The 25,516-nt window shown below is 41.7% G+C and overlaps 1 protein-coding gene across 4 annotated transcripts in view; it reads left to right on the forward strand.

Annotated features, from left to right (window-relative positions):
* LOC122927880 (pendrin-like) overlaps nt 1-25,516 on the forward strand; it is a 117,463-nt gene that overhangs the window by 59,977 nt on the left and 31,970 nt on the right. For all 4 annotated transcript variants that reach the window (XM_044280191.1, XM_044280190.1, XM_044280189.1 and 1 more), the window contains exons 8-12: nt 5,025-5,107; nt 5,837-5,984; nt 17,916-18,029; nt 22,764-22,841; nt 25,147-25,242. In XM_044280191.1, coding sequence (XP_044136126.1) covers nt 5,025-5,107; nt 5,837-5,984; nt 17,916-18,029; nt 22,764-22,841; nt 25,147-25,242 — 519 coding nt within the window. The remainder of the gene's footprint in view (nt 1-5,024; nt 5,108-5,836; nt 5,985-17,915; nt 18,030-22,763; nt 22,842-25,146; nt 25,243-25,516) is intronic.

Consider the following 25,516-nt stretch of genomic DNA (forward strand, 5'->3'; position numbering starts at 1 on the left):
TTATGAATGCCGGTTTATCCCTTTTAGGTATAAACACACTTTCATGGTAGGTAATTGTGGTACTGACACCCTAAGGGGTGGTGTCTATGAATAGAAGTGTGGGCCTTTTTGATTTTTGAAGGTATAACATTAAAAGTTACATTTTACTACTGCTCTTTTTATTGTTTTGGTTTTGTTTACTGCGGTATTCTGCTTGGACTGCATTTGGTCTTTGAAAGTGGAACAGCCTTTGGGTTGGATTTGTGTTGCTTGAGTTTGATCCATAGTCTGAGAGCCATAGCTTTTTTATTTTTTGACCGATTGTCTTAGTTAGGGTTGCATTTTTTGCGGGATGAGGTGACGGTTTGATTGGTACTATTTTGGGGGGCATACGCCTTTTTGATTGCCTGGTGTTGTACTTTATGTGATGTTAGGTGACAAAAAAAGGCTTTTTTGGCACTCTATTTTATTTTTATTACAGTGTTCTCGTGAGTGGTTAGGTCATGTGATATTTTTATATAGCTGGTTGTTACGGACGCAGCGTTGCCTAATATGTATACTTTTTAAAATGTATTTCACTTTAACGCAATAATAGCATTTTTGAAACAAAAAATTATGTTTTAATGTCTACATGTTCTGAGAGCTATATTTTTTTAATTTTTTTAGCAATTTTCTTATGTAGGTGCTCATTTTTTGCGGGATGAGGTGATGGTTTTAGTAGTAACATTTTGTGGGAAATACACCTTTTTGATCACTTGAAAAGAAAAAAATAGCCAATGGTATAATACACATATGCAAAGTGCTTACATAGATATATATAACATATAATACCATGGACGACAAGTAACATAAGGAAGCTGGTAAGCAGTTCATCCAGAGAACCAATACATTATAAAGGGCTGCAATTTTGCAACTAGAACGTACCACGCTAATTAACATAGTCAGCTATTTTTCTATGTGGGAGGACATACTGAAAGCAGGATCCCCAGGTAGATGGAATGGTCGTTGAAATATGTAGTCAAGGAAAAGACAATCACAGAGTACCAAGTATATGTGCTAAAACTGTACAGATCCATGCAATCCCAGTATTGCAGAGGCTGAACATATATTATTTGGGAAACAGGCAAACACAATGGGTACCAGGTAAGTAATAGATATAATCAGTTATATTCTTTTAGTTATTGTAGTACACATATAAAAGATGAACCTAATCCCCGATCAGAAGGACCTACCAGTGCCGCGTGATGATAAGATCTTAAGGTAGATAGACACACTCTTAAGGTAAGGTGCTGTCAGCACCAGTGGTTCTGTGTGTGCCCCTTGCAGTCGTAAGTACTGCTTAAAAAAGGTTCCGGGAAGCGCGCCTAAGGGGTAGGCGGGCCTGGAAGGCTGGTGCACGTGAGACGCCGTGCGTTCCATTTGCCGGAAGTAGATCGGCTCATGGAACGCATCGGGTAATGTGATTGCGTTCCACAGACCGGAAGAAGTTCGGTCGTGGAATGCAAATACCGAGAACAACACTGGGGACCAGGAGAAGGGGTGGAAAAGAAAATAAAGGAGAAAAGAAGTGTGATATATATATGGTAATAAGGGATATGACGATATAATGATAAAAGTCTGCTGTTTATTGTACATAGTGTTGGAAATGTATGGTAAATATAAGAGATATGAATAAATCAGGTGTGAAATAAAGCTAAAATTGTGCAGTCCGTGTGAATTGTGTCATGGTATGTCTATAGTGATGAAGTGTGTCTGATGGGTATAGTGTGTATATAGGTATTATAGGATGTATAAGATAGGTAAGTGAGATATGAGATATATATAATGTGTGTATATGTTACGTGAAAGAGATGATCATGTTAATATGTGTCTGTGTTGTTGTAATACCTTATCATGTTGGGTGTGAATATGAGCTGTATGAGGAAAAAACAGATAAAGGATATAAGGAGCGGCACATGGTCCAGGAGATGGGGTTCAGGAGGCCTTTTGAAAAAAAGGGGGGAAACAAATTAGTATAGTGATGCGATCAGACATAGTCAATACAGTTTAGAGCAACACAAAGACACTATTGTATCATAATAAACACTGGATCTCATATTCCTTATTCATTCCTTTTGGATAGAGCGTGTGTAATGTGTGGATCCAATAGGCCTCTCTGAGCTTCAGGTTCCTGATTCTGTTGCCTCCTCTCCGGGATGCCTGCTTCTGGACGCCGCCGCTCCTCACTGCCCGTGATCTTCTTCCTCCTGCTGTCGGCTGTGCTGGGAGCTGGCGCGCACAGCGTGAGGTCACAGAGTGCCCTTACGCTGTGCACAGCCACTGCACAGCCGACAGCTAAGGACCAGGAAGCGGTGAGTACATAATGGAAGCGCTCATTAGTATTCGCCCCATAAGACGCAGGGGCATTTCCCTCCCACATTTGGGGCAAAAAATACAGTAGTTAAATAGGTAAGGTCGTGAGGTTAAGAGAGCTTAATAATTGTCTTGGAGGGTCATGTGTAAGAGGGATGATGGTTAAATATGTGTAAGACCTCATTTTACATAAGTCATTAACCTTTATGGTAGCTTGCAAGGAGCCTGAAACATAAGTATGATAACATACACACATTCCAAAGAAAATGAGCATGAACATGTTTCTTTGAAGACCTTCATACAACACAGAAACAAATAAAATCATAATGAATTCTCTCACAGTAAAATTGTGACTTATTTGGTCATTATATACAATATTCAGTATTAACTTGCATTCATTTCACATACTATCTCAAATATGATTTTTTTTATTACTTTGACAAAATTATGGGGGTCATTTATTATCCAGCGATACGCCTGGCAATATGCAAATTTTTCCCTCTCACGCCAGGTCTAAAAAAGTGGTTGTGGCGTGGCCAGGGAAAGCGACGGTCCGGCAGGCTCATCTCATTTATCATTTTCTACACCTATTTTAGTCACAGAAAATGATCTAAATGTAAGCCAGCAAGGAAGCTGGCGTCTTCTCATAACTTCAGCAGATCCAACACCAGACATAGGGGTTATTAAGACCAGCGTCTAAAATGCTGGTCTTAATAATTTACCCCATATGTGCTTTAGCTACATGATATTCAGGAAATCACAAGTATGGTGCCCTTAGAGCAGTGCTGGTCATATCTGTTGTGACCTATCATATATGTTCTGCAATGGGTCAACTATTAATACCCTACTTCTGAATAAGTGGAAATAATTCAAGAAGCTGGAATGAGAAATTTACAGTATGTGTTATTTTTTAAAACCTTGATTTGATAAATGAGTTTGTAACAGAAATGTAAGTGACCATATGAGAATACAGCATTTATAGCTTCAGTTAGGGCTGGTCGATTTCACCTCCTCAACCCCAAAAATGTAGATTTATATTTTTTTTTATTTAAAGGGGTTCTCCAGGAATTAGGAAAATGAAAATATGTAAATATTACTTTATTATAAATATATTCCCAAATACCTTTCATTAGTTTTAATGGCTCGTTTTGTCTAGGGAGCAATGATTAGGAGAAACAAAATGTCCTCTGTGCTATTAGTGCACACAAAATCTGTCCTAATCACACAGCAGGACAAGTTACTTTACAGCACTGAGGTAAAGAGCTGCCTCATCCTCCTCTCTGCTCTGCTTGTCAGGGATTATGATCCTGAATACAGATTAATATGATCTTCAGCTGAATCTCTGTAGGAATGGAGTTCATGAGGAGAAATGAAGTACAGAGAGGACAGACTGTGGTAATGAATACAGCATACAAGTGCTGCTGCTCATTAGCCACATCTGTTCATGAACTCCGTTCCTACAGAGATTCAGCTGATGACCATATTAAACTGTATTCAGGATGATAATTCCTGACAAGCAGAGTAGAGAGCAGGATGAGGCAGAGCTTTACCTCAGTGTTGTGAAGTAACTTGTCCTGCTGTGTGATTAGGACAGGTTTTGTGTGTACTAATAGGACAGTGGCCATTTTGTTTTTCCTAATGATTGCTCCCCAGGCAAAAGGAGCCATTATAACTAATGCAAGGTATTTAGGAATATACTGTATTTATAATGAAGTAATATTTAAGTATTTTCATTTTCTTAATTTCTGGAGAACCCCTTTAAGGACAACTATTGATTTTAATCTCAATAATATTTTCTTGTATTTTTTTCTGGCCATAACGTCTTTATATTTTTGTGTCGATGTAGCTGTATGACAGCTTTTTTTGGCAAGACAAATAGTTTTTTAGTGACACCATTTTGGGGTACATATAACTTATTCATTTTTATGACATTTCTCTTGGGGTAATGTAAAATAAAGCAATTCTGCCATTTTTTTTTGCACTTTAAATTTATAACATTCATTATTTGGCATAACAAGTATAACAAGTATTTTACTTTTATTCTATGGGTCAGGATGATTATAGTGACACCAAATACAGTATGTATACTTTTATTTATGTTCTTTAATACATAGTGAATTTAAGACTACTTGTACCTGGGAAAGTTGGGTGACCACCAGTATGGCTATTTCCATCTGTTACTCAGCTTTCCCAGACTACAATTACATAGCTGGAGGACCAAGGCATGCTTTCTGTGTAAATAGCCAGAGGTTTGGGAAAGTTGGGTGACAGCTGGTAAAGACAATACTGCTGGTCACCCAACTTTCCCAGGTAGAGATTGCCAGTCTTATATTCACAAGGTATTTGTTTGTTAGAGGGAAATGATACTATCATGAGAGCTTTGGCAGTGTGGGCCTGGCAGTGTGTCATGCACTGTGAGGGGTGGAGTGAATCTGGGGGCCGACCTTCACTCTCCTCACTTAGAGCCCAGACCTCAGCATATGGACAGCATTGTACAAGTGTAGTTCCTATGCTGCTTCTTTGGTACACATGGCCTCACTGTCAGCAATCAAAGTAATTCCATCTCTTAATCGCCCAGCCCTAGCTGTAGTAATATTATTTCAATAAACATTTTTTTCAATGTGTGTTAAATTACAAGTGAATGCTATCCATTTCTATGGAACTATTTTCATTCCCTTTATTTTAATTTTTAGGCAATAGTTGCTACAGGAATTTCATATGGAGTTAACCTGGAGGAAACGTACAATGCTGCCATTGTGAAGAATGTTCCAAGTGGGTAAGTGAAACATAGTATACCTTAGGATCTGTTCATATCTGCAGCATGGTTTCCGTTTATAATGGAAATTACATTGCAGTGCTCGACCCATCACATTGCGTATGTCACTTTGTCTATCACGTTCCTCAGAGGTGTCAGAATCTACAATGGAGACATCGACACAAATGTTAACATAGCCTAAGAAATTATACTGCAAATATATTTCTATTTCCCAAATCAGTTAGTGCTCCATATAAATTTATAGCAGGTGTTTCATAAAATGCTTTAAGATGGAAATTATGAACATACCCATAATTGTGGTCCTCTTAAAGAGTTGTCTGGTCGGTACATTTTAAAAAAAAGTGTCAGAATGGCTTAAAAAAAGTAAAATTCGATTCTGCCTGAATTGAAAGTGTTCCAATAGGCTGGAAAATTTGTGTATGGCAAGTGTTTTGGTAAAAATAGGACAGATAAACAGCATAATAGTCAGGAGACATGAACATGATTGTATTTGAGTTAATTAATTGTTATATCGTTCTATTTGAGTGAACAAGTGGTGAAGTTTCTATGTTACAGTATGGAGCCTGATCTCATAGAGTGGGTCATTGCACTGACAAAGCAGTACCAATTGAGGTGTGATTCAGTGCATCTTAGCACGTCCACGTGGTCTCTAATCCATGTAGTATTTGATATGTTTTATATTAACTTCAAATAATCTCTAAAAATCTTTTTCTCTGCTTGAAAATGTAGCTTCATACCACCTGTGGCTCCAGACGTCAGCCTTTTTTCACAACTGATTGTACCGGCTTTCTCCATTGGCATTTTAGCATATGCCCTTGCTGTTTCTCTGGGAAAAGTTTATGCTACAAAGTATAATTACGAGATTGATGGAAATCAGGTACAGTATACTGATGTAATTGTCTGTAGCTAGTTACTAGTTACTAGAGAATAATCATTACATTCAGCATTACAACACAGTAGCATTTAACATATATTTACTGTACACTTTATGGATTAAATATTGGGACAGTTACACATTACACCTAGAGGAGCTTTTATGACATCCCATTCTAAACCCATAGGCATTAAATTGGTTGTCTCATTTATAATGTAGATAAAGTTAATACAAGGCATTTACCAATGTATTGTGATTGTCCATATTGCCTGCTTTTACCATTGCATTATACACTGCTCGTGTCTAGGGGTTACAGCCAACACTGCAGAGCACATATGAGGTGGTTGGGACAGGAGCTTGTGTCCCTAAGCACGCTCCCAGATGGCCTTTTTCTATAGTGTGCAAGCACGGCCAACGTGGCTGGATTGTAGGGTGACTATAACCCCTGCATATGAGCAGTGTATAATGGGATGGGAAAATGAATCCAGCCATCAAAGGAGGTAATATGGATAATCACAATACATTAGTAAGTGACTTGTATTAACTTTCTGTACGTGATAAATGCTGTTTGCTGAAGTGAGACAACCCCTTTGATATGGAGTCACCAAACCCAGAGTTGTCTATCAGACAGCCGAAGAAAGAAATGTGATTCATCACACCACAGGACATACAGGTGAAACTCGAAAAATTAGAATATCATGCAAAGTTCATTTATTTCAGTAATGCAACTTAAAAGGTGAAACTAACATATGAGAGAGACTCATTACATGCAAAGCGAGATATTTCAAGCCTTTATTTGTTAGAATATGGAGGATTATGGCTTACAGCTTATGAAAGCCCCAAAGTCACAATCTCAGGTACCCTTTGCTCAGGGGGTATGGATTAATTAGCTGACTAGAGTGTGACACTTTGAGCCTAGAATATTGAATCTTTTCACCATATTCTAATTTTGGTGGTTCTCTATCTCTGAATGGACGTTCCTGAACGTCCATTCAGAGATCACAGCTGCACGCTAATCGCGCAGCTGTAGATCGGGTTGCCCGCTGTCAGTGACAGCAGGGCAACCCTTAGAACCTGGGAACTGTCCCTGCCTTCTAGATCGCTGTATCAATGTATACTCAAATTGAAAAAATACAATAAAATAGACATATTTGGTATTGCCGCGTCCGTGACAGTCGGCTCTATAAATATATCACATGATCCACCCAGTCCGATAAACACCATAAAAAATAAAAACTGTGTCAAAAAAAGACATTTTTTTCACCTTACACCACAAAAAGTGCAACAACAAGTGATCAAAAAGGCGTATGTCCCACAAAATTGTACCAATAAAATGAGCCCCTACATAAGAAAAGTTTTTAAAAAACTATAGCTCTCAGAACATGGACACATTAAAACATTTTTTTTTGGTTAACCGCTTTAAGTCCGCCCATAGGCTATAAACGTCCTATGGGTGGACCTCTATTTCTGAAAGCACGTTTTAAAACGTCCTTTCAGAAATAGCAGCTGCACGCTAATCGTGCAGCTGCTGATCGGGTTGCCCGCTGTCAGTGACAGCAGGGCAACCCAGAGAGAAGGCAGGGACAGTGAGCGCTGTGTCTGCAGAGCAGGAAGCGCTGTGCGCTTCCTGTTCCGGCCCGGCGGTCATGTGACCGCCGGGACCGGAGCGTGCAGGAGCTGTGTGAGGTCTTACAGAGACCTCGATCAGCCCTGCTCTGAGGCTGTACAGTGCAGAATCATGCTGTACAGCCTCTCTGGGGGGTGCATTTCTTCTGTAACTGGGGCTACTATGTCAGCCCCAGTTACAGGAGAAATCAACAGTGAAAAAAAAAAGAAAAAGTGAAGCAAATGTCCCCCAGAGGTCTTGTATGACCTTATGGGGGACAAAAAGTGTAAAATAAAAAATAAAAAAATAAAGGGTTGAAAAAAATAAAAAAATTAAAGTTTCACATGTAAAAAAAAAAAGGTCCCCAAGTAAGGAATAAAAAAAAAATAATTAAAAATAGAAAAAATAAAATAAAATAGACATATTTGGTATTGCCACGTCCGTAAAAACCAGCTCTATAAAAATATCACATGAGCTAACCCCTCGGGTGAACACCGTAAAAAAAAAACTAAAAAAACTGTGTCAAAACAAGCAATTTTTGTCACCTTGCATCACAAAAGGTGCAACACCAAGTGATCAAAAATGCGTATGTCCCACAAAATGGTACCAATAAAACGGTCACCTCATCCCACAAAAAATGAGCCCCTACATAAGAAAATCTCTCAAAAAATAAAAAAACTATAGCTCTTAGAACATGGAGACACTAAAACATCATTTTTTGGTTTCAAAAATGCTATTATTGTGTTAAAGTGAAACAAATAAAAAAAAGTATACATATTAGGTATCGCCACGTCCGTAACAATATGCTCTATAAAAATGTCACTTGACTGAACCCCTCAGGTGAACGCTGTAAAAATAAATAAATAGAAACTGTGCTAAAACAACAAATTTTTTGGTCACCTTGCCCCATAAAGTGTTATAATGAATGATCAAAAAATCATATGTACCCAAAAATAGTACTAATAAAACTGGCACCTTATCCCCTAATTTCCAAAATGGGGTCACTTCTTGGGAGTTTCTACTGTAAGGGTGCATCAGGGGGCTTCAAATGGGACATGGCATCTAAAAACCATGTGGAGGGGGCGGAGCTTGCCGATGGCGGAGTGAGCAGCACACGGTCTGCGCTCCTGACCACCACCGACCTAATAAACCCCACAATAGCGATAAACTGAACGCTGAACTCGTCATGGTCCGCAGGAGAGGTCCCTCTTCCACCCCAGCACCTGTGGTACGTGAACCGGGCGATATATCGCGCTTCTTCGGTCCGTCCAGCCAGCCGGGAGCCTCAAGCGCGGGAACCGCAACGTCCGCGATGGCAGAAGCAAGGCAAGATCCCAGCGCTTCACCGCCGGTGACCAGAGGGAAATCGGCAATCTCCAGCGTGCATGTTCAGGGGGACACACTCAGCGGAGGACTCCCTATCACCTACGCAGCAGCGGTGAGCCCAGCAGCTAAGGCGGTACCCTCAGGCGCGGGAACAGTGTCCAAGATGGCGGAGACAGCTCAAGGGTCCGACGCACCGCCGGCAGCCTCAAGCGCACATGTCCAGGGAGACAGCTTCACCGGAGGACACCCTGTCTCTTATGCAGCAGCGGTGAGTCCAACATCTATGGCGGCTTCCTCCCCCCTATCCAGAAGCCCTGATGAGTCCCCAGACCAGCAGCTGCGTGGCTCCCCGGCTCTGTCAGCATGTTCTGGCAGATCTCTCCATCGGTCAGTCCAGTTAGATGACTGGGACTGGAAGCAGCACCTTAAATCTCTCCCTACAGCTGCTGAGGTGGGGGCCCTGTTAAGCAGAATGGAGGCCTCTCATAAGCAGGACATGGCAATCTTGCATCAGGACATTAAACATGTAGGGCAGAGAGTGGAGGACATTGAAAACAAGCAGGAACAAATCCTCACCTCCCTGGACTGTCACTCCCAGATCATAAATGCTCACGCTGTGCAGTTACAGGACATTTTAGCCAATATTGATGATATAGAAAATCGGAACAGGCGGAATAACCTCCGCATCAGAGGGCTACCTGAAACCGTCGTCGACCTGGCCGCTTGGGCTCAGACCCATTTCTCAGTGCTCCTGCATACGGATCCTTCCAACATAATTGAAATTGATCGCATTCATCGGGCGCTTGGTCCCAAGTCGTTGGATCCGAACCGTCCTAGGGACGTCATATGCCGTATCCATTTTTATAGGGAAAAAGAATCTATCCTTAAAGCAGCTCGTGAAGCAGTTGGCGCTGAAATGGACTCTAACCCTATCCAGATCCTCCCAGACCTCGCCAGGCGCACTCTACAACTTAGGAAGGCTCTGAAACCCCTCCTGTCCATGCTACGGGACAACGCCATTATGTATAGATGGGGCTTTCCTTTCCAACTCACTGCTAGGAAGGATGGGAAGTCAGCGACCTTCAGATCACTGGACGATCTCCCCAAGTTCCTGAGCACGTTTGATCTGCCCAATGTGGATCTTCCGGACTGGCCCAAACCCCTGCTGGTTCCTCCCACAGTGAATCGTGAAGAATGGCAGACAACGGCGCCGAAACCCCAGAGATCCGCTAGACGCCAACCGAGACCGACGGCCTAAACCTGTTTAGCCTACCCGGGATCTTCTCCTTTTATACGCGTTCAGCAACTGTTTTCTTATTTGTTCAAGTGTTACATGCTATGTGGGTTCTACTGTCCTCAGTCTGTTTCTGGGTCGGGGGTCAGTAAGGCTGCCGCTTTTGTCCTCGACTTCTCCACTTCCCCCATAGGGATAACGGCACTTAGTGTCGGTAGTGATTGTTGTCACACTTTAGTTTGCTACTGAGCCGGCTCTTCTGGCTCTCTCCTTTCGGAGTTTACTTGTGTTTATTTGTTAACTGTTTGTTTGTCTTGTCCCGTGTCTCTCCTATTTCCTCTTGTTCTTACCCTTCTTGTTTCCACCCTATCCCTTATACACATAAAGGTTTCACCTCTCACACGAGATGGCCTCACTGTCTTTTTGCACTTACAATGTTAGAGGCTTTAACAAACCTGAAAAGCGTAGTCAGATTCTATATCGCCTTCACAAGAAACGTGTAATGCTGGCCATGTTTCAGGAAACCCATTTCAAAGCATCCTCAGTTCCTAAGTGTGACCGTGGGTACTACACCACTTGGTTCCACAGCCCCCATCCGGACAAGAAAGCTGGTGGTGTGTCTATAGCCTTTCATAAAGCCTTTCACCCCACTGTCCTATCTTCAGAGACTGACACTAGGGGGCGCTATATCTTTCTTAAGCTATCAGAGGGCCAAAGCATTTTCACAATCGCTAATGTCTATTTTCCCAACCAGGGGCAGATACCTTTCGCTTCCAAGATCCTGAGGAATCTGGCCCGCTTTGCGGACGGCTCTTCCATCATACTGGGTGGCGACTTCAACATGGTGATGGATCCCGCTGTAGACTCTTCGACTGGTAAGTCCTCTATCTCCCCGGCATCTCAGCACCGATTCAAAAAAGACCTCTCCTCCCTTCGCCTAGTTGATCTTTGGAGGGTATTGCATCCAGGAGTCAAGGACTTTAGCTTTCATTCCCTGGCCCACAACAGCTATGCTAGATTAGATCATCTCTTTGTTTCCCACAATCTGTTAGATCTGGATCCCCATTGCTCGATGGACGGGTTTCTTTGGTCTGACCACTCTCCTGTTTATGGCCGCCTCCGAACCCTTCCACCACTCCCACGCCCCTTCACATGGAGGCTAAATGACAATCTCCTAAATGACCTGGTGTGCATGACGGACGTTCGCACCACCGTCGCGGAATTTATCAATAACCATCAATCTGACACGTCCCCACCTCCGATTAAATGGGAAGCCCTAAAATGCGTCCTAAGGGGGCTTTTCATATCTCATGGCACTAGGCTTAAGAAGGAACGTTCTGCAAGGCTCTCCACCCTCCTCTTGACTCTTGACGATAAAGAAGCACTGAATAAGCTCTCCCCATCAGACCAATTGAAAGCTGATATCTCTCTTCTCCGCCATCAGATACTTCAAATTCTAGACCAGAAAACCCTGTGTCTCCGGGATAAAATTAAATATGGTTTTTTTGAGTATGGAGATAAGAGTGGGAAATGGCTAGCTAGGGCACTCCATCCTCGTCTCCCGCAGACCCATGTGCCCTCGATCAATTCCTCCAGTAAAGGCCTTGTACATTCTCCCTCTGATATCTCATCTGAATTTCAAGCATACTATGGCGCCCTCTACCACCTTAACACAGGGAGGGACCCTGCTTCTGATCAGTTGGTGTCAGATACCCGTGACTATATTCATCAATTTGGCCCTACGCGTCTCCCTACCGAGGCCCTACCAGATTTAGAGGAAGACTTCTCTAAGTCGGAACTCATATGTGTTGTGAACAATCTCATGAATGGGAAAAGCCCGGGCCCAGATGGTCTGACAGCCAGGTTCTACAAGCTTCTCATTGAAGAATTATCCCCTGTCCTACTCCAGGCTTTTAATTCCATCACATCGGATGTTCCGTTCCCGCCTCAATCCCTACAGGCGCACATAGCGGTAGCACCTAAACCCGGCAAGGATCTTTCCCATTGTACTAACTACAGACCAATTTCCCTCTTAAATGTGGATCTAAAAATTTACGCTAAGTTGATAGCCTTGCGATTAAACCCCCACATTCCAAAATGTATCCACCAAGAACAGGTGGGCTTTGTCCCCGGCCGAGAGGCAAGAGATAGTACTCTGAAATCTATTGCCATTATAGCCAGAGCCAGGTCTGTTGGTTCTCCTCTGTGTCTACTTTCAGTGGACGCAGAGAAGGCCTTTGATAGGGTCGACTGGAGATTCCTGGCTTTGACTTTAGAACATATAGGTCTTGGCCCCAAAATGCTCAACCGCATCATGGCCTTATATTCTTCTCCCTCAGCTCAGGTCCGTGTCAATGGCCTCTTGTCGAAGCCCTTTGCCATTAAAAACGGAACGCGCCAGGGGTGTCCTCTCTCCCCTTTCCTTTATATCCTAACCATGGAGTCCCTTGCTAATGCTCTAAGGAATAATCTGTCTATAAAAGGAGTAACTGTTGGCTCAGTAGAACATAAACTTTCCCTTTTTGCGGACGATCTGCTCCTTTATCTCTCCTCCCCGAGGATTGGACTCCCTTCGGTCCTTCGGGAATTTGAGATATTTGGGAAGTTAAGCAACTTCAAAGTAAATATCCAAAAATCTGAAATCCTGAACATATCGCTCAAGCAACGGGAAGTGGTTCACATTCGAGACTCGTTTTCGTTTAAGATTGCTAAAGACTCAATCTGACATTTAGGTATTGCTCTTCCTTCCAACCCTAGTCACCTTTTTAAACTTAATTATACACCACTTCTTAGGTCTATTGAGTCGGACCTCCAGAAGTGGTCGCCTCTCCATATATCCTGGTTCGGTAAGATAAACGCCCTAAAGATGGACACCTTACCCAAACTACTTTATCTGTTCCAAACGGTCCCGTGCAATATTCCTAACAGATTTTTTGCTCAACTGCGATCCATAGCGTCTCGTTTTATTTGGAACGGCCCCAGAGCTAGGATTAGTTATAAAATTCTCTCTAGGACAAAACAACTGGGGGGGGCAGGCCTTCCCAATTTTCAGTCCTATTACAGGGCGTCCATAGCAAATTGCATACTAGATCTAATCCACAACCGGGCTTCAAAGTTGTGGGTTGACATTGAGCATACCCTGGCTCCTCACCTTTTACCTGGGATATTTTGGCTCCCTAACGGCGCAAATGGCACTGTTACGCAGACCCTGCAATCACCATTGCTTCAGACATTGGTGTATTCCTGGGGTAAATTTGCTTCTAAAACCGCACTAGCCACAATACCAGGCCCTCTCACGGTTATTGCCATACATCCTGGCCTACCTTCTTATATTAGGTCCTTGCCGGCTTTTCAGATTTCCTCCCCTTCACAGATCTTAATTAAGGACATATTCAGGGACTCAACCCTTCTACCCTTCAGTGACCTATCGCATATCTCTTCTGACTCCCCGGGTCGTTGGTTCAGATACCTTCAACTCCGCAATTTTGTAAGCTCCTTGGCTCCCGGTTCGCAACTATCCGCCCCTCTGACTAACTTAGAAAAACTCTGCACAGCGGCATCAGGACCCTGTCATGGCATATCTCTGATATACGGTCTGATCGGTGCCGGGGAGGTAGGGGATGGCACATTAGCCGAACAGTTGAAGGATGTGGGGTTTGTGTCTGGTTGGGAGGGTGAATTAGCGGTTACCATCTCCGCTGAACAATGGAATCGCTCCCTTTTGTTCACTCATAAGTTGACGGTTTCTTGCCGCCTACAAGAGTTAAACTATAAAATCCTTACACGGTGGTATAGGACTCCGGTCAAGCTACATCAGTTTTATCCTTCTGTTCCCAATACATGTTGGCGATGCCACGATGCAGTGGGCTCCATGCTCCACATCTGGTGGGACTGTCCTGGGGTTGCCCCTCTGTGGCAGGATGTTTTTGCTCTGCATAATGCTTTGTACCGGACCTCTATAGCACCATCTCCTCAGATAGCTCTACTCTCTATCTACTCTGGTAGAATTAAACTTGTTAAGAAAGGTGCCCTTAGGCTGTTTGTGCAGGCTGTAAGGCAGATCATACCGCGTCAGTGGAAATCAGCAGATAGCCTGAGGAGATCTACCTGGGTCCACGCTATGGACACTCTGGTCCGGATGGAGGAGCTGAGAGCTGAGGCCCACAATCAGGTGCGTCCATACTCGCAAACATGGGACCCTTGGCTGCAATTCAGAAGCTCTCCTCGATTTCACACTTGGCTAGAATCTGGTTGTTGTATCTGGTGAAGTTCAGGTTTCTTTTCTTCACATACCCTCGCCCCCCCCCCCCCCTCCCCTGTATCTCCTTACCCCCTGTTTTTCAGCCCTTGTCGTGGTCTTATTTGTTCGGATTCGTCACACTTATTGGCATATTTATGATAGTCATGTTTCCTTCATAATTGGGCTCAGGCCATAGTGCCCTTTTCCTCACTTGCGTGACTTTGTAACTCCTTTTCATTTTTGCTTCAATAAATATGATTGAACCATAAAAACCATGTGGAGTTCCTTTTCTTCTGCGCCCTGCCGTGTGCCCATACAGCAGTTTATGACCACATGTGGGGTGTTTCTGTAAACCGCAGAATCTGGGTAATAAATATTGAGTTTTGTTTGGCTGTTAACCATCGATGTGTTAAAGAAAAAATTGGATTAAAATGGAAAATCTGCCCAAAAAGTGAAATTTAAAAATTTGATCTCTATTTTCCTTTAATTCTTGTGGAACGCATAAAGGGTTAACAAAGTTTGTAAAATCAGTTTTGAGTAACTTGAGGGGTGTAGTTTCTACAATGGGGTCATTTATGGGGGTATCCACTATGTAGGCCCCACAAAGTGACTTCAGACCTGAACTGGTCCTTATAAAGTGGGTTTTGGCAATTTTCTTAAAAATTTGAAGAAATTCTTCTAAACTTCTAAGCCTTCTAACGTCCTAAAAAAATAAAATGACATTTCCAAAATGATGCCAACATAAAGTAGACATATGGGGAATGTAAAATAATAAATATTTTATGAGGTATCACTTTCTGTTTTAAAAGCAGAGAAATTGAAATTTAGAAAATTGCGAATTTTTCAAATTTTTGGGTAAATTTGGGATGTTTTCATAAATAAAGGTGAAATATTTTGACTCAAATTTATGACTATCATGAAGTACAATGTGTCACGAGAAAACAATCTCTGAATGACTTCGATAAATAAAGGCGTTCCAAAGTTATTACCACATGAAGTGAGATATGTCAGTTTTGCAAAATTAGGCCTGGTCAGGAAGGGGGCAAATGGCCCAGATGGGAAGTGGTTAAAAAATACTATTATTGTGTTAAAGTGAAATAAATGAAAGTATACATATTAGGTATCGCCGTGCCAGTAACAACCAGCTCTATAAAAATATCACATGACCTAACCCCTCGGGTGAACGCCGTAAAAAATAAAAACTGTGTAAAAAAAAGGCATTTTTCTTACCTTACATCACATAAAGTGCAACACCAAGTGATCAAAAAGGCATATGTCCCACAAAATGGTACTAATAAAACTGTCACCTCATTCCGCAAAAAATTAGCCCCTGCGTAAGAAAATCGCTTAAAGAAATTTATAAACCATAGCTCTCAGAACATGGACATATTAAAACATAATTTTATTGTTTCAAAAATGCTATTATTGTGTTAAAGTGAAATAAATAAATAAAAGTATACATATTAGGTATCGCCACATCTGTAACGATCTGCTCTATAAAAATGTCACATGACCTAACCCATCAGGTGAACGCTGTAAAAATAAATAAATAAAAACTGTGCTAAAACAACAAATTTTGTGGTCACTTTGCCCCATAAAGTGTTATAATAAATGATCAAAAAATCATATGTACCCAAAAATAGTACCAACAAAACTGGCACCTTATCCCCTAGTTTCCAAAATGGGATCATTTTTGGGGAGTTTCTACTGTAAGGGTGCATCAGGGGGGCTTCAAATGGGACATGGCATCTAAAAACCAGTTCAGCAAAATCTGCCTTCCAAAAACCATGTGGCGCTCCTTTTCTTCTGCGCCCTGCCGTGTGCCCATACAGCAGTTTATGACCACATGTGGGGTGTTTCTGTAAACCGCAGAATCAGGGTAATAAATATTAAGTTTTGTTTGGCTGTCAAAAAATTGATTAAAATGGAAAATCTGCCAAAAAAGTAAAATTTTAAAATTTGATCTCCATTTTCCTTTAATTCTTGTGGAACACCTAAAGGGTTAACAAAGTTTGTAAAATCAGTTTTAAGTAACTTGAGGGTTGTAGTTTCCACAATGGGGTCATTTATGGGGGTATCCACTATGTAAAGCCCCACAAAGTGACTTCAGACCTGAACTGGTCCTTAAAAAGAGGGTTTTGGAATTGCTTCTAAAATTCTAAGCCGTCTAACGTCCTAAAAAAATAAAATGACATTTCCAAAATGATGCCAACATAAAGTAGACATATGGGGAATGTTAAGTAATAAATATTTTATGAGGTATCACTTTCTGTTTTAAAAGCAGAGAAATAGAAATTTTTAAAATTGAAAATTTTTCAAACTTTTTGGTAAATTTGGGATTTTTTCATAACTAAAGGTGAAATATATTGACTCAAATTAATGAAATGCAATGTGTCACGAGAAAACAATCTGTGAATGGCTTGGATAAGTAAAAGTGTTCCAAAGTTAATACCACAAATTAGGCCTGGTCAGGAAGGGGGCAAATGGCCCGGATGTGAAGTGGTTAAGTTGCATTAATGCAACTCATTTTAAGTAGCATTACTGAAATAAATGAACTTTTGCACGATATTCTAATTTTTTGAGTTTCACCTGTACTTACACTTCTCCAGAGTCCAGAGACGGCATACTTGCATTGAAGGCTTGCATGTAGCTGCTTGGCCATGGAAAAATACTGTATGCTATGAAGCTTCCAGCAAACAGATTTGTGCTGATGTTAATGTATGAAGAGGTCAGCACAACGTTGGTGACTTTTATGTATTATGCACCTCAGCACTTAGTGACCCTGCTCTGTAACCTTACGTGGTCTTCACTTTCTGGCTGAGTTGCTGTGGTTCCTAAACACTTTCATTTTGCATTAATACCATTCAGTTGATGGTGGAATATCTAGGAGGGAAGGAATGTCAAAAACTGACATGTTACAATGGTGGCATCCTATTACAGGACCGCACTGAAATTCAGTGAGCTCTTTAGAAAAAAACTCATTCTTTCTTAAATGTTTGTAAAGCAGACTGCATGGCTGGAAGCTAGATTTTATACACCTGTGGAAATAGGACTGAATTAAACCTAAATTCAGTAATTAAGAGGTGTGTCCAAAAAGAATATATGTATAAGCTACATCCACAAAAATGTTGTTTGTTTCCGTGTCCGTTCCTTTTTTTTTGCGAATAGAATGCGGACCTATTCATTTCAATGGGTCCGCAGAAAATGCAGAAAGCATACTGTGCGCTGTCTTTATCAGTATGTCCGTTCCGTAGCCCCGCAAAAAAAATAGAACATGTCCTATTCTTGTCAGTTTTAGGCATTGTTACAATGAATCTGCAAAAAAAAAAACGGATGGCATACGGATGTCATCCATATTTTTTTGTTTGTGGATCCGCAGTTTGTGGACCGCAAAACACATACGGTCGTGTGCATGTAGCCTAATACATATACCTAAATATAGATCTTTAATGAAAGTGGGGGAGTGAGAGTGTGTAATGTATCAAAAAGTAGTGCAGAAAGATATTTTATATCATTTTGTATTTACAGGAATTTATTGCATTTGGCATCAGTAATATATTCAGCGGTTGTTTCTCTTGCTTTTGTGCCTCTACCGCTCTGTCTCGGTCTGCTGTGCAAGAAAGTACTGGAGGGAAAACCCAGGTAAGAATGCAATAATATCTTTCAGAAGGCCATACACAAGTAAATCATTTCTGCTTTGTGGCAGCTTGCGATGATTAGATGGATAGCAAAAAGCGCATGCAGTATGTACTGTTGGCATATTCGGAAAAATCCCACAGCTCCAACGGTATTGAAAAGTGCTGTACAGTAAATGCAACTGGATACGAAAAACAGCTAATGGCGGACTTATAAATTAAGCCTATCATATACACATCCTGATGTGGGACGTCAGTTCTTATCTTACAACATTATTTTAAGCTTGATAAATGTAAACTACAATCCTGATCAAAAGTTTAAGACCACTTGAAAAATGGCAAAAAATCATATTTAGCATGGCTGGATCTTAACAAGGTTCCAAGTAGAGCTTCAACATGCAACAAGAAGAAATGAGAGTGAGACAAAACATTTTTTGAAAATTCTGAATGAAAAACCTGAGCACACCTAGGATATTTGGTAACTTATCTTTATTAATTTTAGCAATGGATCAATAAAACATACTAGTAATGTTAAAAGATATTAAAAGGATATTAAAAGAACATTAAAAGAACAATGCAGCCACGATGAATTACAATAGATTACAAGGAAGCCACATTCAATTACATATGATCTTAGCGTATTGTAGCTAATGTTTGGCGGAGAGTGATCGATTTTACAATATTGTGTTGCGGAGCAAATTGCTCTCGCCGCCTACACCTTAGGTACAATGGGCTTGCATTAGTATTGTAACAGTGCGCATTTGATGTTTGGCAGTTTGTACTGACACAATCTAAACACAGAGAATAATGTGGGGAAGCAAAAAACCCGATTGTAACTATCTCGCCGATGTGCTAGTTGGTGGAATAGATAAAAGTTCCCTGGTGTAGATGGTTCGGAAGAGTTCTAGTAATAAGATGTAATAGAGTATCGGTTCTTCTGATATTGTTTCCAATATATGAAGGCAATGTAGCGCTTGAAGGTAATTGTCAAATAGCTCCTAAATTAGTAGAGAGAGTGAAATAGTCTCAGGCAGTTACCTGTTTTGTAGCTGACCCAGCGGCGTCCCGCTTGGGGTCAGGAATCGCTCCTGAAATATATCTGTTTAGAGATATGGAACGCTCTTACCGGTGTCTGCCGTCTTTCAAAGCTTGCTCCCGACACGCTCACTGCAGTCAGGTGGATTCCTTATGTTCAGCTGTGAGTCACCTGTTTGCAGTTTAGTTGCTGCTTGCGACCTCGCCTATTTCGGATCCAGATAACATATTCCAACCCTCTGGGCAAAGGTTTCAGACCGGCTGACAGTTGTAATCGGTACAGAGTCGTCCTTTAATGTCCTCAATGTGGTGCACTCACATATGCTTGGCGGGTCAGACCAGACGCGTTTCGGGGCTAGAGTATCCCCTTCCTCAGTGGTAAACATTTTTTGAGCATTCAATTAATTGAAAATAATGATAAAACTGAAACAGGCTGTTTTTCAGCTGATCCAAATTTTAGGACCACATGCCTTTAAAAGGCGTCCCACCTCAGCAGCGATGGCGCGCTGTGAGAGACCCTGCTTATGCAGTTCAACAACGACCACATTCAAAAAGGGAGAGTTTTTTTGCCTTTGCCATCACAACGTGTGACTACCTGACAGAAAATGACAATGAATCCACATCTTCGCACAGATTTGGCCTTTTAAAGGGATTCTGTCACCTCCCCTCAGCCAAAAAACGATTTAAAAGCAGCCATGCAGCACAGCTTACCTGGATTAAGCTGTGCTGTTTAATCTTGAAATCCGTCCAGCAGTTACTTTAAAAAACGACTTTGATCAATAAGGAAATGCGTCCTGAAGGTGCCCAGAGGGGCGTTTTTTTCTTCCTAGTGAGCCCAGTACCGCCCCTCTTTCAGTGCCCAGCCCGCCTTCCTTGTATTTTCTAACTGCCGCCCCCAGCCTGCCACAGCCTCTCCTGCCTCTCCTCCCCCTCCCTCACGCCGAACGAAGTCTCGCACAGGCGCAGTACCCACTGAGGGCTGCGCCTGTGCGATCATCAGGAGACTGAGGGCGGCAGCTTCATCTTCGTCACTGGGCATGCGCTGAGCCCAGTGACGTCCGATGCTCGCTCTTCCCTGCTGACTGAGGGAAAGAGCTAAGCATCGGACGTCACTGGGCTCGGCGCATGCCCAGTGACGAAGATGAAGCTGCCGCCCTCAGTCTCCTGATGATCGCACAGGCGCAGCCCTCAGTGGGTACTGCGCCTGTGCGAGACTTCGTTCGGCGTGAGGGAGGGGGAGGAGAGGCAGGAGAGGCTGTGGCAGGCTGGGGGCGGCAGTTAGAAAATACAAGGAAGGCGGGCTGGGCACTGAAAGAGGGGCGGTACTGGGCTCACTAGGAAGAAAAAAACGCCCCTCTGGGCACCTTCAGGACGCATTTCCTTATTGATCAAAGTCGTTTTTTAAAGTAACTGCTGGACGGATTTCAAGATTAAACAGCACAGCTTAATCCAGGTAAGCTGTGCTGCATGGCTGCTTTTAAATCGTTTTTTGGCTGAGGGGAGGTGACAGAATCCCTTTAAAGGCGTGTGGTCTTAAAATTTGGATCAGCTGAAAAACAGCCTGTTTCAGTTTATTTGTTGTTTTCATTAAATTGAATGCTCAAAAAATGTTTTGTCTCACTTCCATTTCTTCTTGTTGCATGTTGAAGCTCTACTTGGAACCTTGTTAAGATCCAGCCATGCTAAATATGATTTTTTGCCATTTTTCAAGTGGTCTTAAACTTTTGATCAGGACTGTATAATAAAGTTACAGATGTTTTCAGTGCCTAGACCAGAGGTGGGCAAACTTTTTGACTCGTGGGCCGCAATGGGTTCATATATTGGACCCAGGGGCCGGACCAAAAGTAGATGGATGGGGCGTTTGTGTGAATTAATATAAATTAAATTTAAATTTCGTAACATTAAAGGTTTAGTTTAATTCAAGGTAGAAAAGCATAAAAAGATTTATTGTACAAAACTTTTATGCAATGTATTTCTTTCATAACACAGTATGTATAACTCACCTTCAATTTTAGTGGGAACAGTGTTGTTTCTGTAAAGAATAAATCAAGGCAACTGGACGTACTGTAGATTTCTTGAAAACTTTTCACTCGTTCTTCTAACGAGCTTTCTCAATTCTGAGTGATTGTACAAAAATTCTGGGAATAAATATGTAACTGAATCAACATCTGGTAATTATACCCAGCATGGGGTCAGAGGTCATTATACCCAGCATAGGGTCAAAGGTGTTGATTCCATTATCCTAATTGGAGTCAGTAGGTGATAAAGACTTCCCAGAAAAAGGTGTCAAGACAGCATTGTATGTGGCAGACAACAGATGTCTAACCCCCCCCGCCTCTATTTAAGCTTGTCTTCTCCATTTTTACGTAGATGGCCTCCTTCACAACTCGTTTGTACCCCGCATTTGTATTGCTGTCCTGAGGACTGCGATACAGATGAATATGGAGATGAGAGCTTCCACAATGGAAGCGCTCATCTCCACTCCTGCTGTCTCCGGACAGCTCTCAAGGCCGGATAAAAAAGTCCGCCGGGCCGTATACGGCCAGCAGGCTGTAGTTTGCCCATCACTGGCCTAGACGCTGCCTGGTACAGACTGAAGTGAGTATTCGCATTATAAAACATACCAATTGTACTAGTATTTTTGTGACTACTTTTTCAGCAGCTTTAGAGTAGCAATGTTTGGTATATCTGCAAAGATTAATGAAGTTGATGTGTACATTTTGACTTTCTTGATTAGTAGAGCTGTTTATAATGTGTCTTTGCTGACTCTGATGTAGACCTTCAGTTGACAAGGTTCATTAGCTTGATTTTGAATCCTCAAAAGTAGTGATAAGCTGAGCTAGAGAGTTCTTTGTGGCTATAGTTGTCACAAAATGGACCAATTTACTGACTAAAGAAGGTTACCACTGCAGCCAGTGATTGGCTGAACAGTCACATTTCTGAGTTAAGAGGGACCAGGACGCATAGAGACGGGAGGACCCGGGAAGTGTTGAAGCAGGGGAAGCCATTAAGCCATTCTCACTCTTTTAAAATGTTTTTACTAGCTGGTCAGCCCTTTAAAACACTTTCTGAATTAATATATTAGTAAGTTAGCATTCCAGCAAAAGAGATAGCACCTTTTTACTTTTTGTCTGTACTATAGTTTTATATTTGCAGTTGAAAGAAAGCAGCCATGTTTTTTTAATCCTATACAAACTGTATAGGATTAAAAAAACATGGCTGCTTTCTTCAGGAAACAGCAGTATACTTCTCCACAGGTATGGAATAACCCAGTCATTTTCTTAAAATCGATTTTGACAAGATGCAGAACAGTGAGTCCGCTCAGTACAGAGCACGATCTTGGGATCTCCCACAACCTGATACTTATTAGATGTACCTATTAAATTGTTACATGTTATTGTAGGGTGATGCTAGGGAGGCATGTCCCCGTTGCGGCCTGCTATTGGCTGCTCCCCCCCATCGGCGGATGTTTTTGAGGGGGAAATGCAGCAGCGGCCATGCGGGGATCCGGAGGAATGTGCGTGCCAGGGAGTGGGATAAGTATTATCTATATGAGGGGGCCTTGGCATTGGGGGGCATGTTTTATAGTTTGGATAACCCCTTTAAGTCATGGTTTTGTAGTCACTTTCCTCGTGCTATTCAGTAAGGTGTACCAATGTATTTCGCAGTTCTTTTATTTATTGTGATATCCATTTTTTTCATTTAGATTGCTGGCTTAATTACTGCTGCAGTAGTCATGATTTCATTGCTGTCAATTGGCACATACCTGGAACCCCTGCAGAAGGTACCAGACATAAATGTTATGGATATTTGTATTCAGAAGTAATCATACATGTAAATCACGTTAAAGCTTTACAGAATATTCACATGAATGCATTAGAAAGTCTAATAACAATTCCACAATTCTGAACATGTCAGTACATCACAGTCCATATTCAAATGCACACAGAGACGTGAACACTTTTTTTCAATTTTTTTTTTTAAACAGAAGACTTTCAAAAACATTTCTATAGAGAACTATATGGTGTTGTAAAAATGCATTTCCTGTAGATGGCTCCTGTATTTCATATAGGCACACAGAGCCATTTGACCTGGGGAACCTGAGTAAATACATAATTTTTTTTTTTTTTTATATTTCTTATGTGTCACAATGATCTTGGACTATTATCTGCAGTAATAGAAGAGTAGTAGGTGATAGATAAAGGGTCCATATCACAATTTTTTTATGTTCCCCCACTGTCAGAGCTCCAAGCTGTGCTGAAATAGAGAGTTCAGACTGCTGTACCGTGCAAAACAAATGAAGTGGACTCGTGTGCGCATGCACAGCAGCACAACTTTTAGTGCTGACTGCAGGGGTATGGGGGCAGTAGAAAAATAAAATTGTGATTTGGACTCCTTATCTGCAGTACTGCTCATGTAATACTGTAGATAATAGTCCAAGATCATGGTGACTGATTCCCTTTAAAAAACACCCATGTGAAATCTAAGAGTAATAACTAAATTACGCTAAAGTTCAAGTCTACTTATCTTTTATAGAAAAACAATGATAGTGCAACCCTGTGCTAAATAATTGTTTTTCTATGTAATATGATTAACCCATTTTGCTTCTAAAAAACAGGATGGACCAGAGAAACTAGCGTCTTTCTCTGCCTCCTGGTCTTTAGTCTTCCGTAAAAATCGACAGCAATGAGAAGTACTGATATCAATCAATAGAAAGCAAGTCAATGCAGTTTGTGCTGTGAAATGTGGTGCAGGATACAGATATTGTTCCCCTATCTTCAGGATAGCCGAACAATATCAGATCTGTGCAGGTCCAACTCCTGGCAACCCCTCTGTTTGAAGGGGCTGTGACACCAGTGCAAGTGCTGTAATCTCTTCAGTCTTAACCTGCATGACATCTTGTCACGCTTCGGTGTGGGAGGGAAACACCACACTGAGCATAGGCGGAAAGGGGAAACAGGGAATCAGGCCTATGCACTAGGGAAGGAAAATGGACACCTCCTAGTGAAAACCCTAACCAAAATCCTGACTGACTACCAGTATGAACAGACCCCAAAGGTAGGTGAGTTCATACGCAGGAATACCTAGAGTCCTATCAATCCCTATAGGACCCTGGTACTAATGGCAGGGACGAGACTACCTGTTCCTCCAAAAGGAAGTACGAACAGAAGTCTCCTTCAGGCCTAATACAAACAATAGGGAAATGCAACACACAGAACACAAACAAAATACAAAAGGGAAAATAAAGACTTAACTTCAAAGGAGCAATGGAAGCACCAGGAACTCAGCCGAGATCCAACCACAATCTATCCAAAGGTCCAAACAGAAGCTATAAACCACACAGCATTGTGGGAGAAGCAACTATAAATAGAGAAGGTTAAATGACCCTAATAGCCACACCTGGGGAAACCAGGTGTGGCAAGAACCAGAAACAACAGAGACTTCATTAAATCCAAACGGAGGGGGGCCCGGCTCCCAACCCCCCCTCCCCTGATCTGTTATTTGAATAGGTAATTACAGGCTCCTTTCACAAACAGCTGTAATTACATCGCACTGCCACCTGTCGCGAGAACGTCCACGACAAATCTAGTCTGTAGTGGCAGTGCGATGTAATTACAGCTGTTTGTGAAAGGAGTCTGTTAATTACCTATTCAAATAACAGATCAGGGGAGGGAGGGAGGGGGGAGTCAGGCCCCTACTCATGTGATATTGATGACCTATGTAGCCCAGACAACCCCTTTAAGGCTGGGTTTCCACGTTCTCTTCGCTTTTTGAATCCACTCCTGGCTTTGGCTTCAAAAACTGCATCTAAAAACCTGAATGTGGAAAACCAGCCTAAGGGAGAAGTTACTTTTACATATGGGTAATATGATTGTTGAATTACTGCGATCCTTAAATAAAAAGCACTAGTAATTCCAAACTGTATTATCTAACATTTTCTTTATCTAACGTTACAAAAGAGGATTATGAAACTTTGTGCTGAAGAACTCAAATCCAATAAAACTAATAACACTTATAACATTTGTCTATAATAAAATGCTGTTTAGCTCTTACACTGTTTTGACACAATGAGTTCCTTCCTATTACAGTCAGTCTTGGCTGCCATAGTCATATCTAATCTTAAGGGGATGTTCTGGCAAGTGGTTGATATTCCTCGTTTATGGAGACAGAACAAGTGGGATACAGTAAGTGCCTATTCCATTAAATCTCTGGTGTGATCTCAATTTTATTTGATGTACTGCTTCCATGAACAATAGCTTCTTCCCTAGGCTAATTCATATGCAGTGTATGTGAACCATAAAGGGCTGTACGAAGGCACACAGTGGTTCTGTAGTGCGGAGCTACAGACAACCCATGTGCCACCACATGGTGCATCTGTACCACAGGGAATCTTACAGAGAAGAACTCTGTATGCCTCCATATGAAGTTTTTGACATACGAAGGTACATGTAAAACCCC

The sequence above is a fragment of the Bufo gargarizans genome, chromosome 2 (genome assembly GCF_014858855.1).
Source record: "Bufo gargarizans isolate SCDJY-AF-19 chromosome 2, ASM1485885v1, whole genome shotgun sequence".
NCBI classification, from domain to species: Eukaryota; Metazoa; Chordata; class Amphibia; order Anura; family Bufonidae; genus Bufo; species Bufo gargarizans.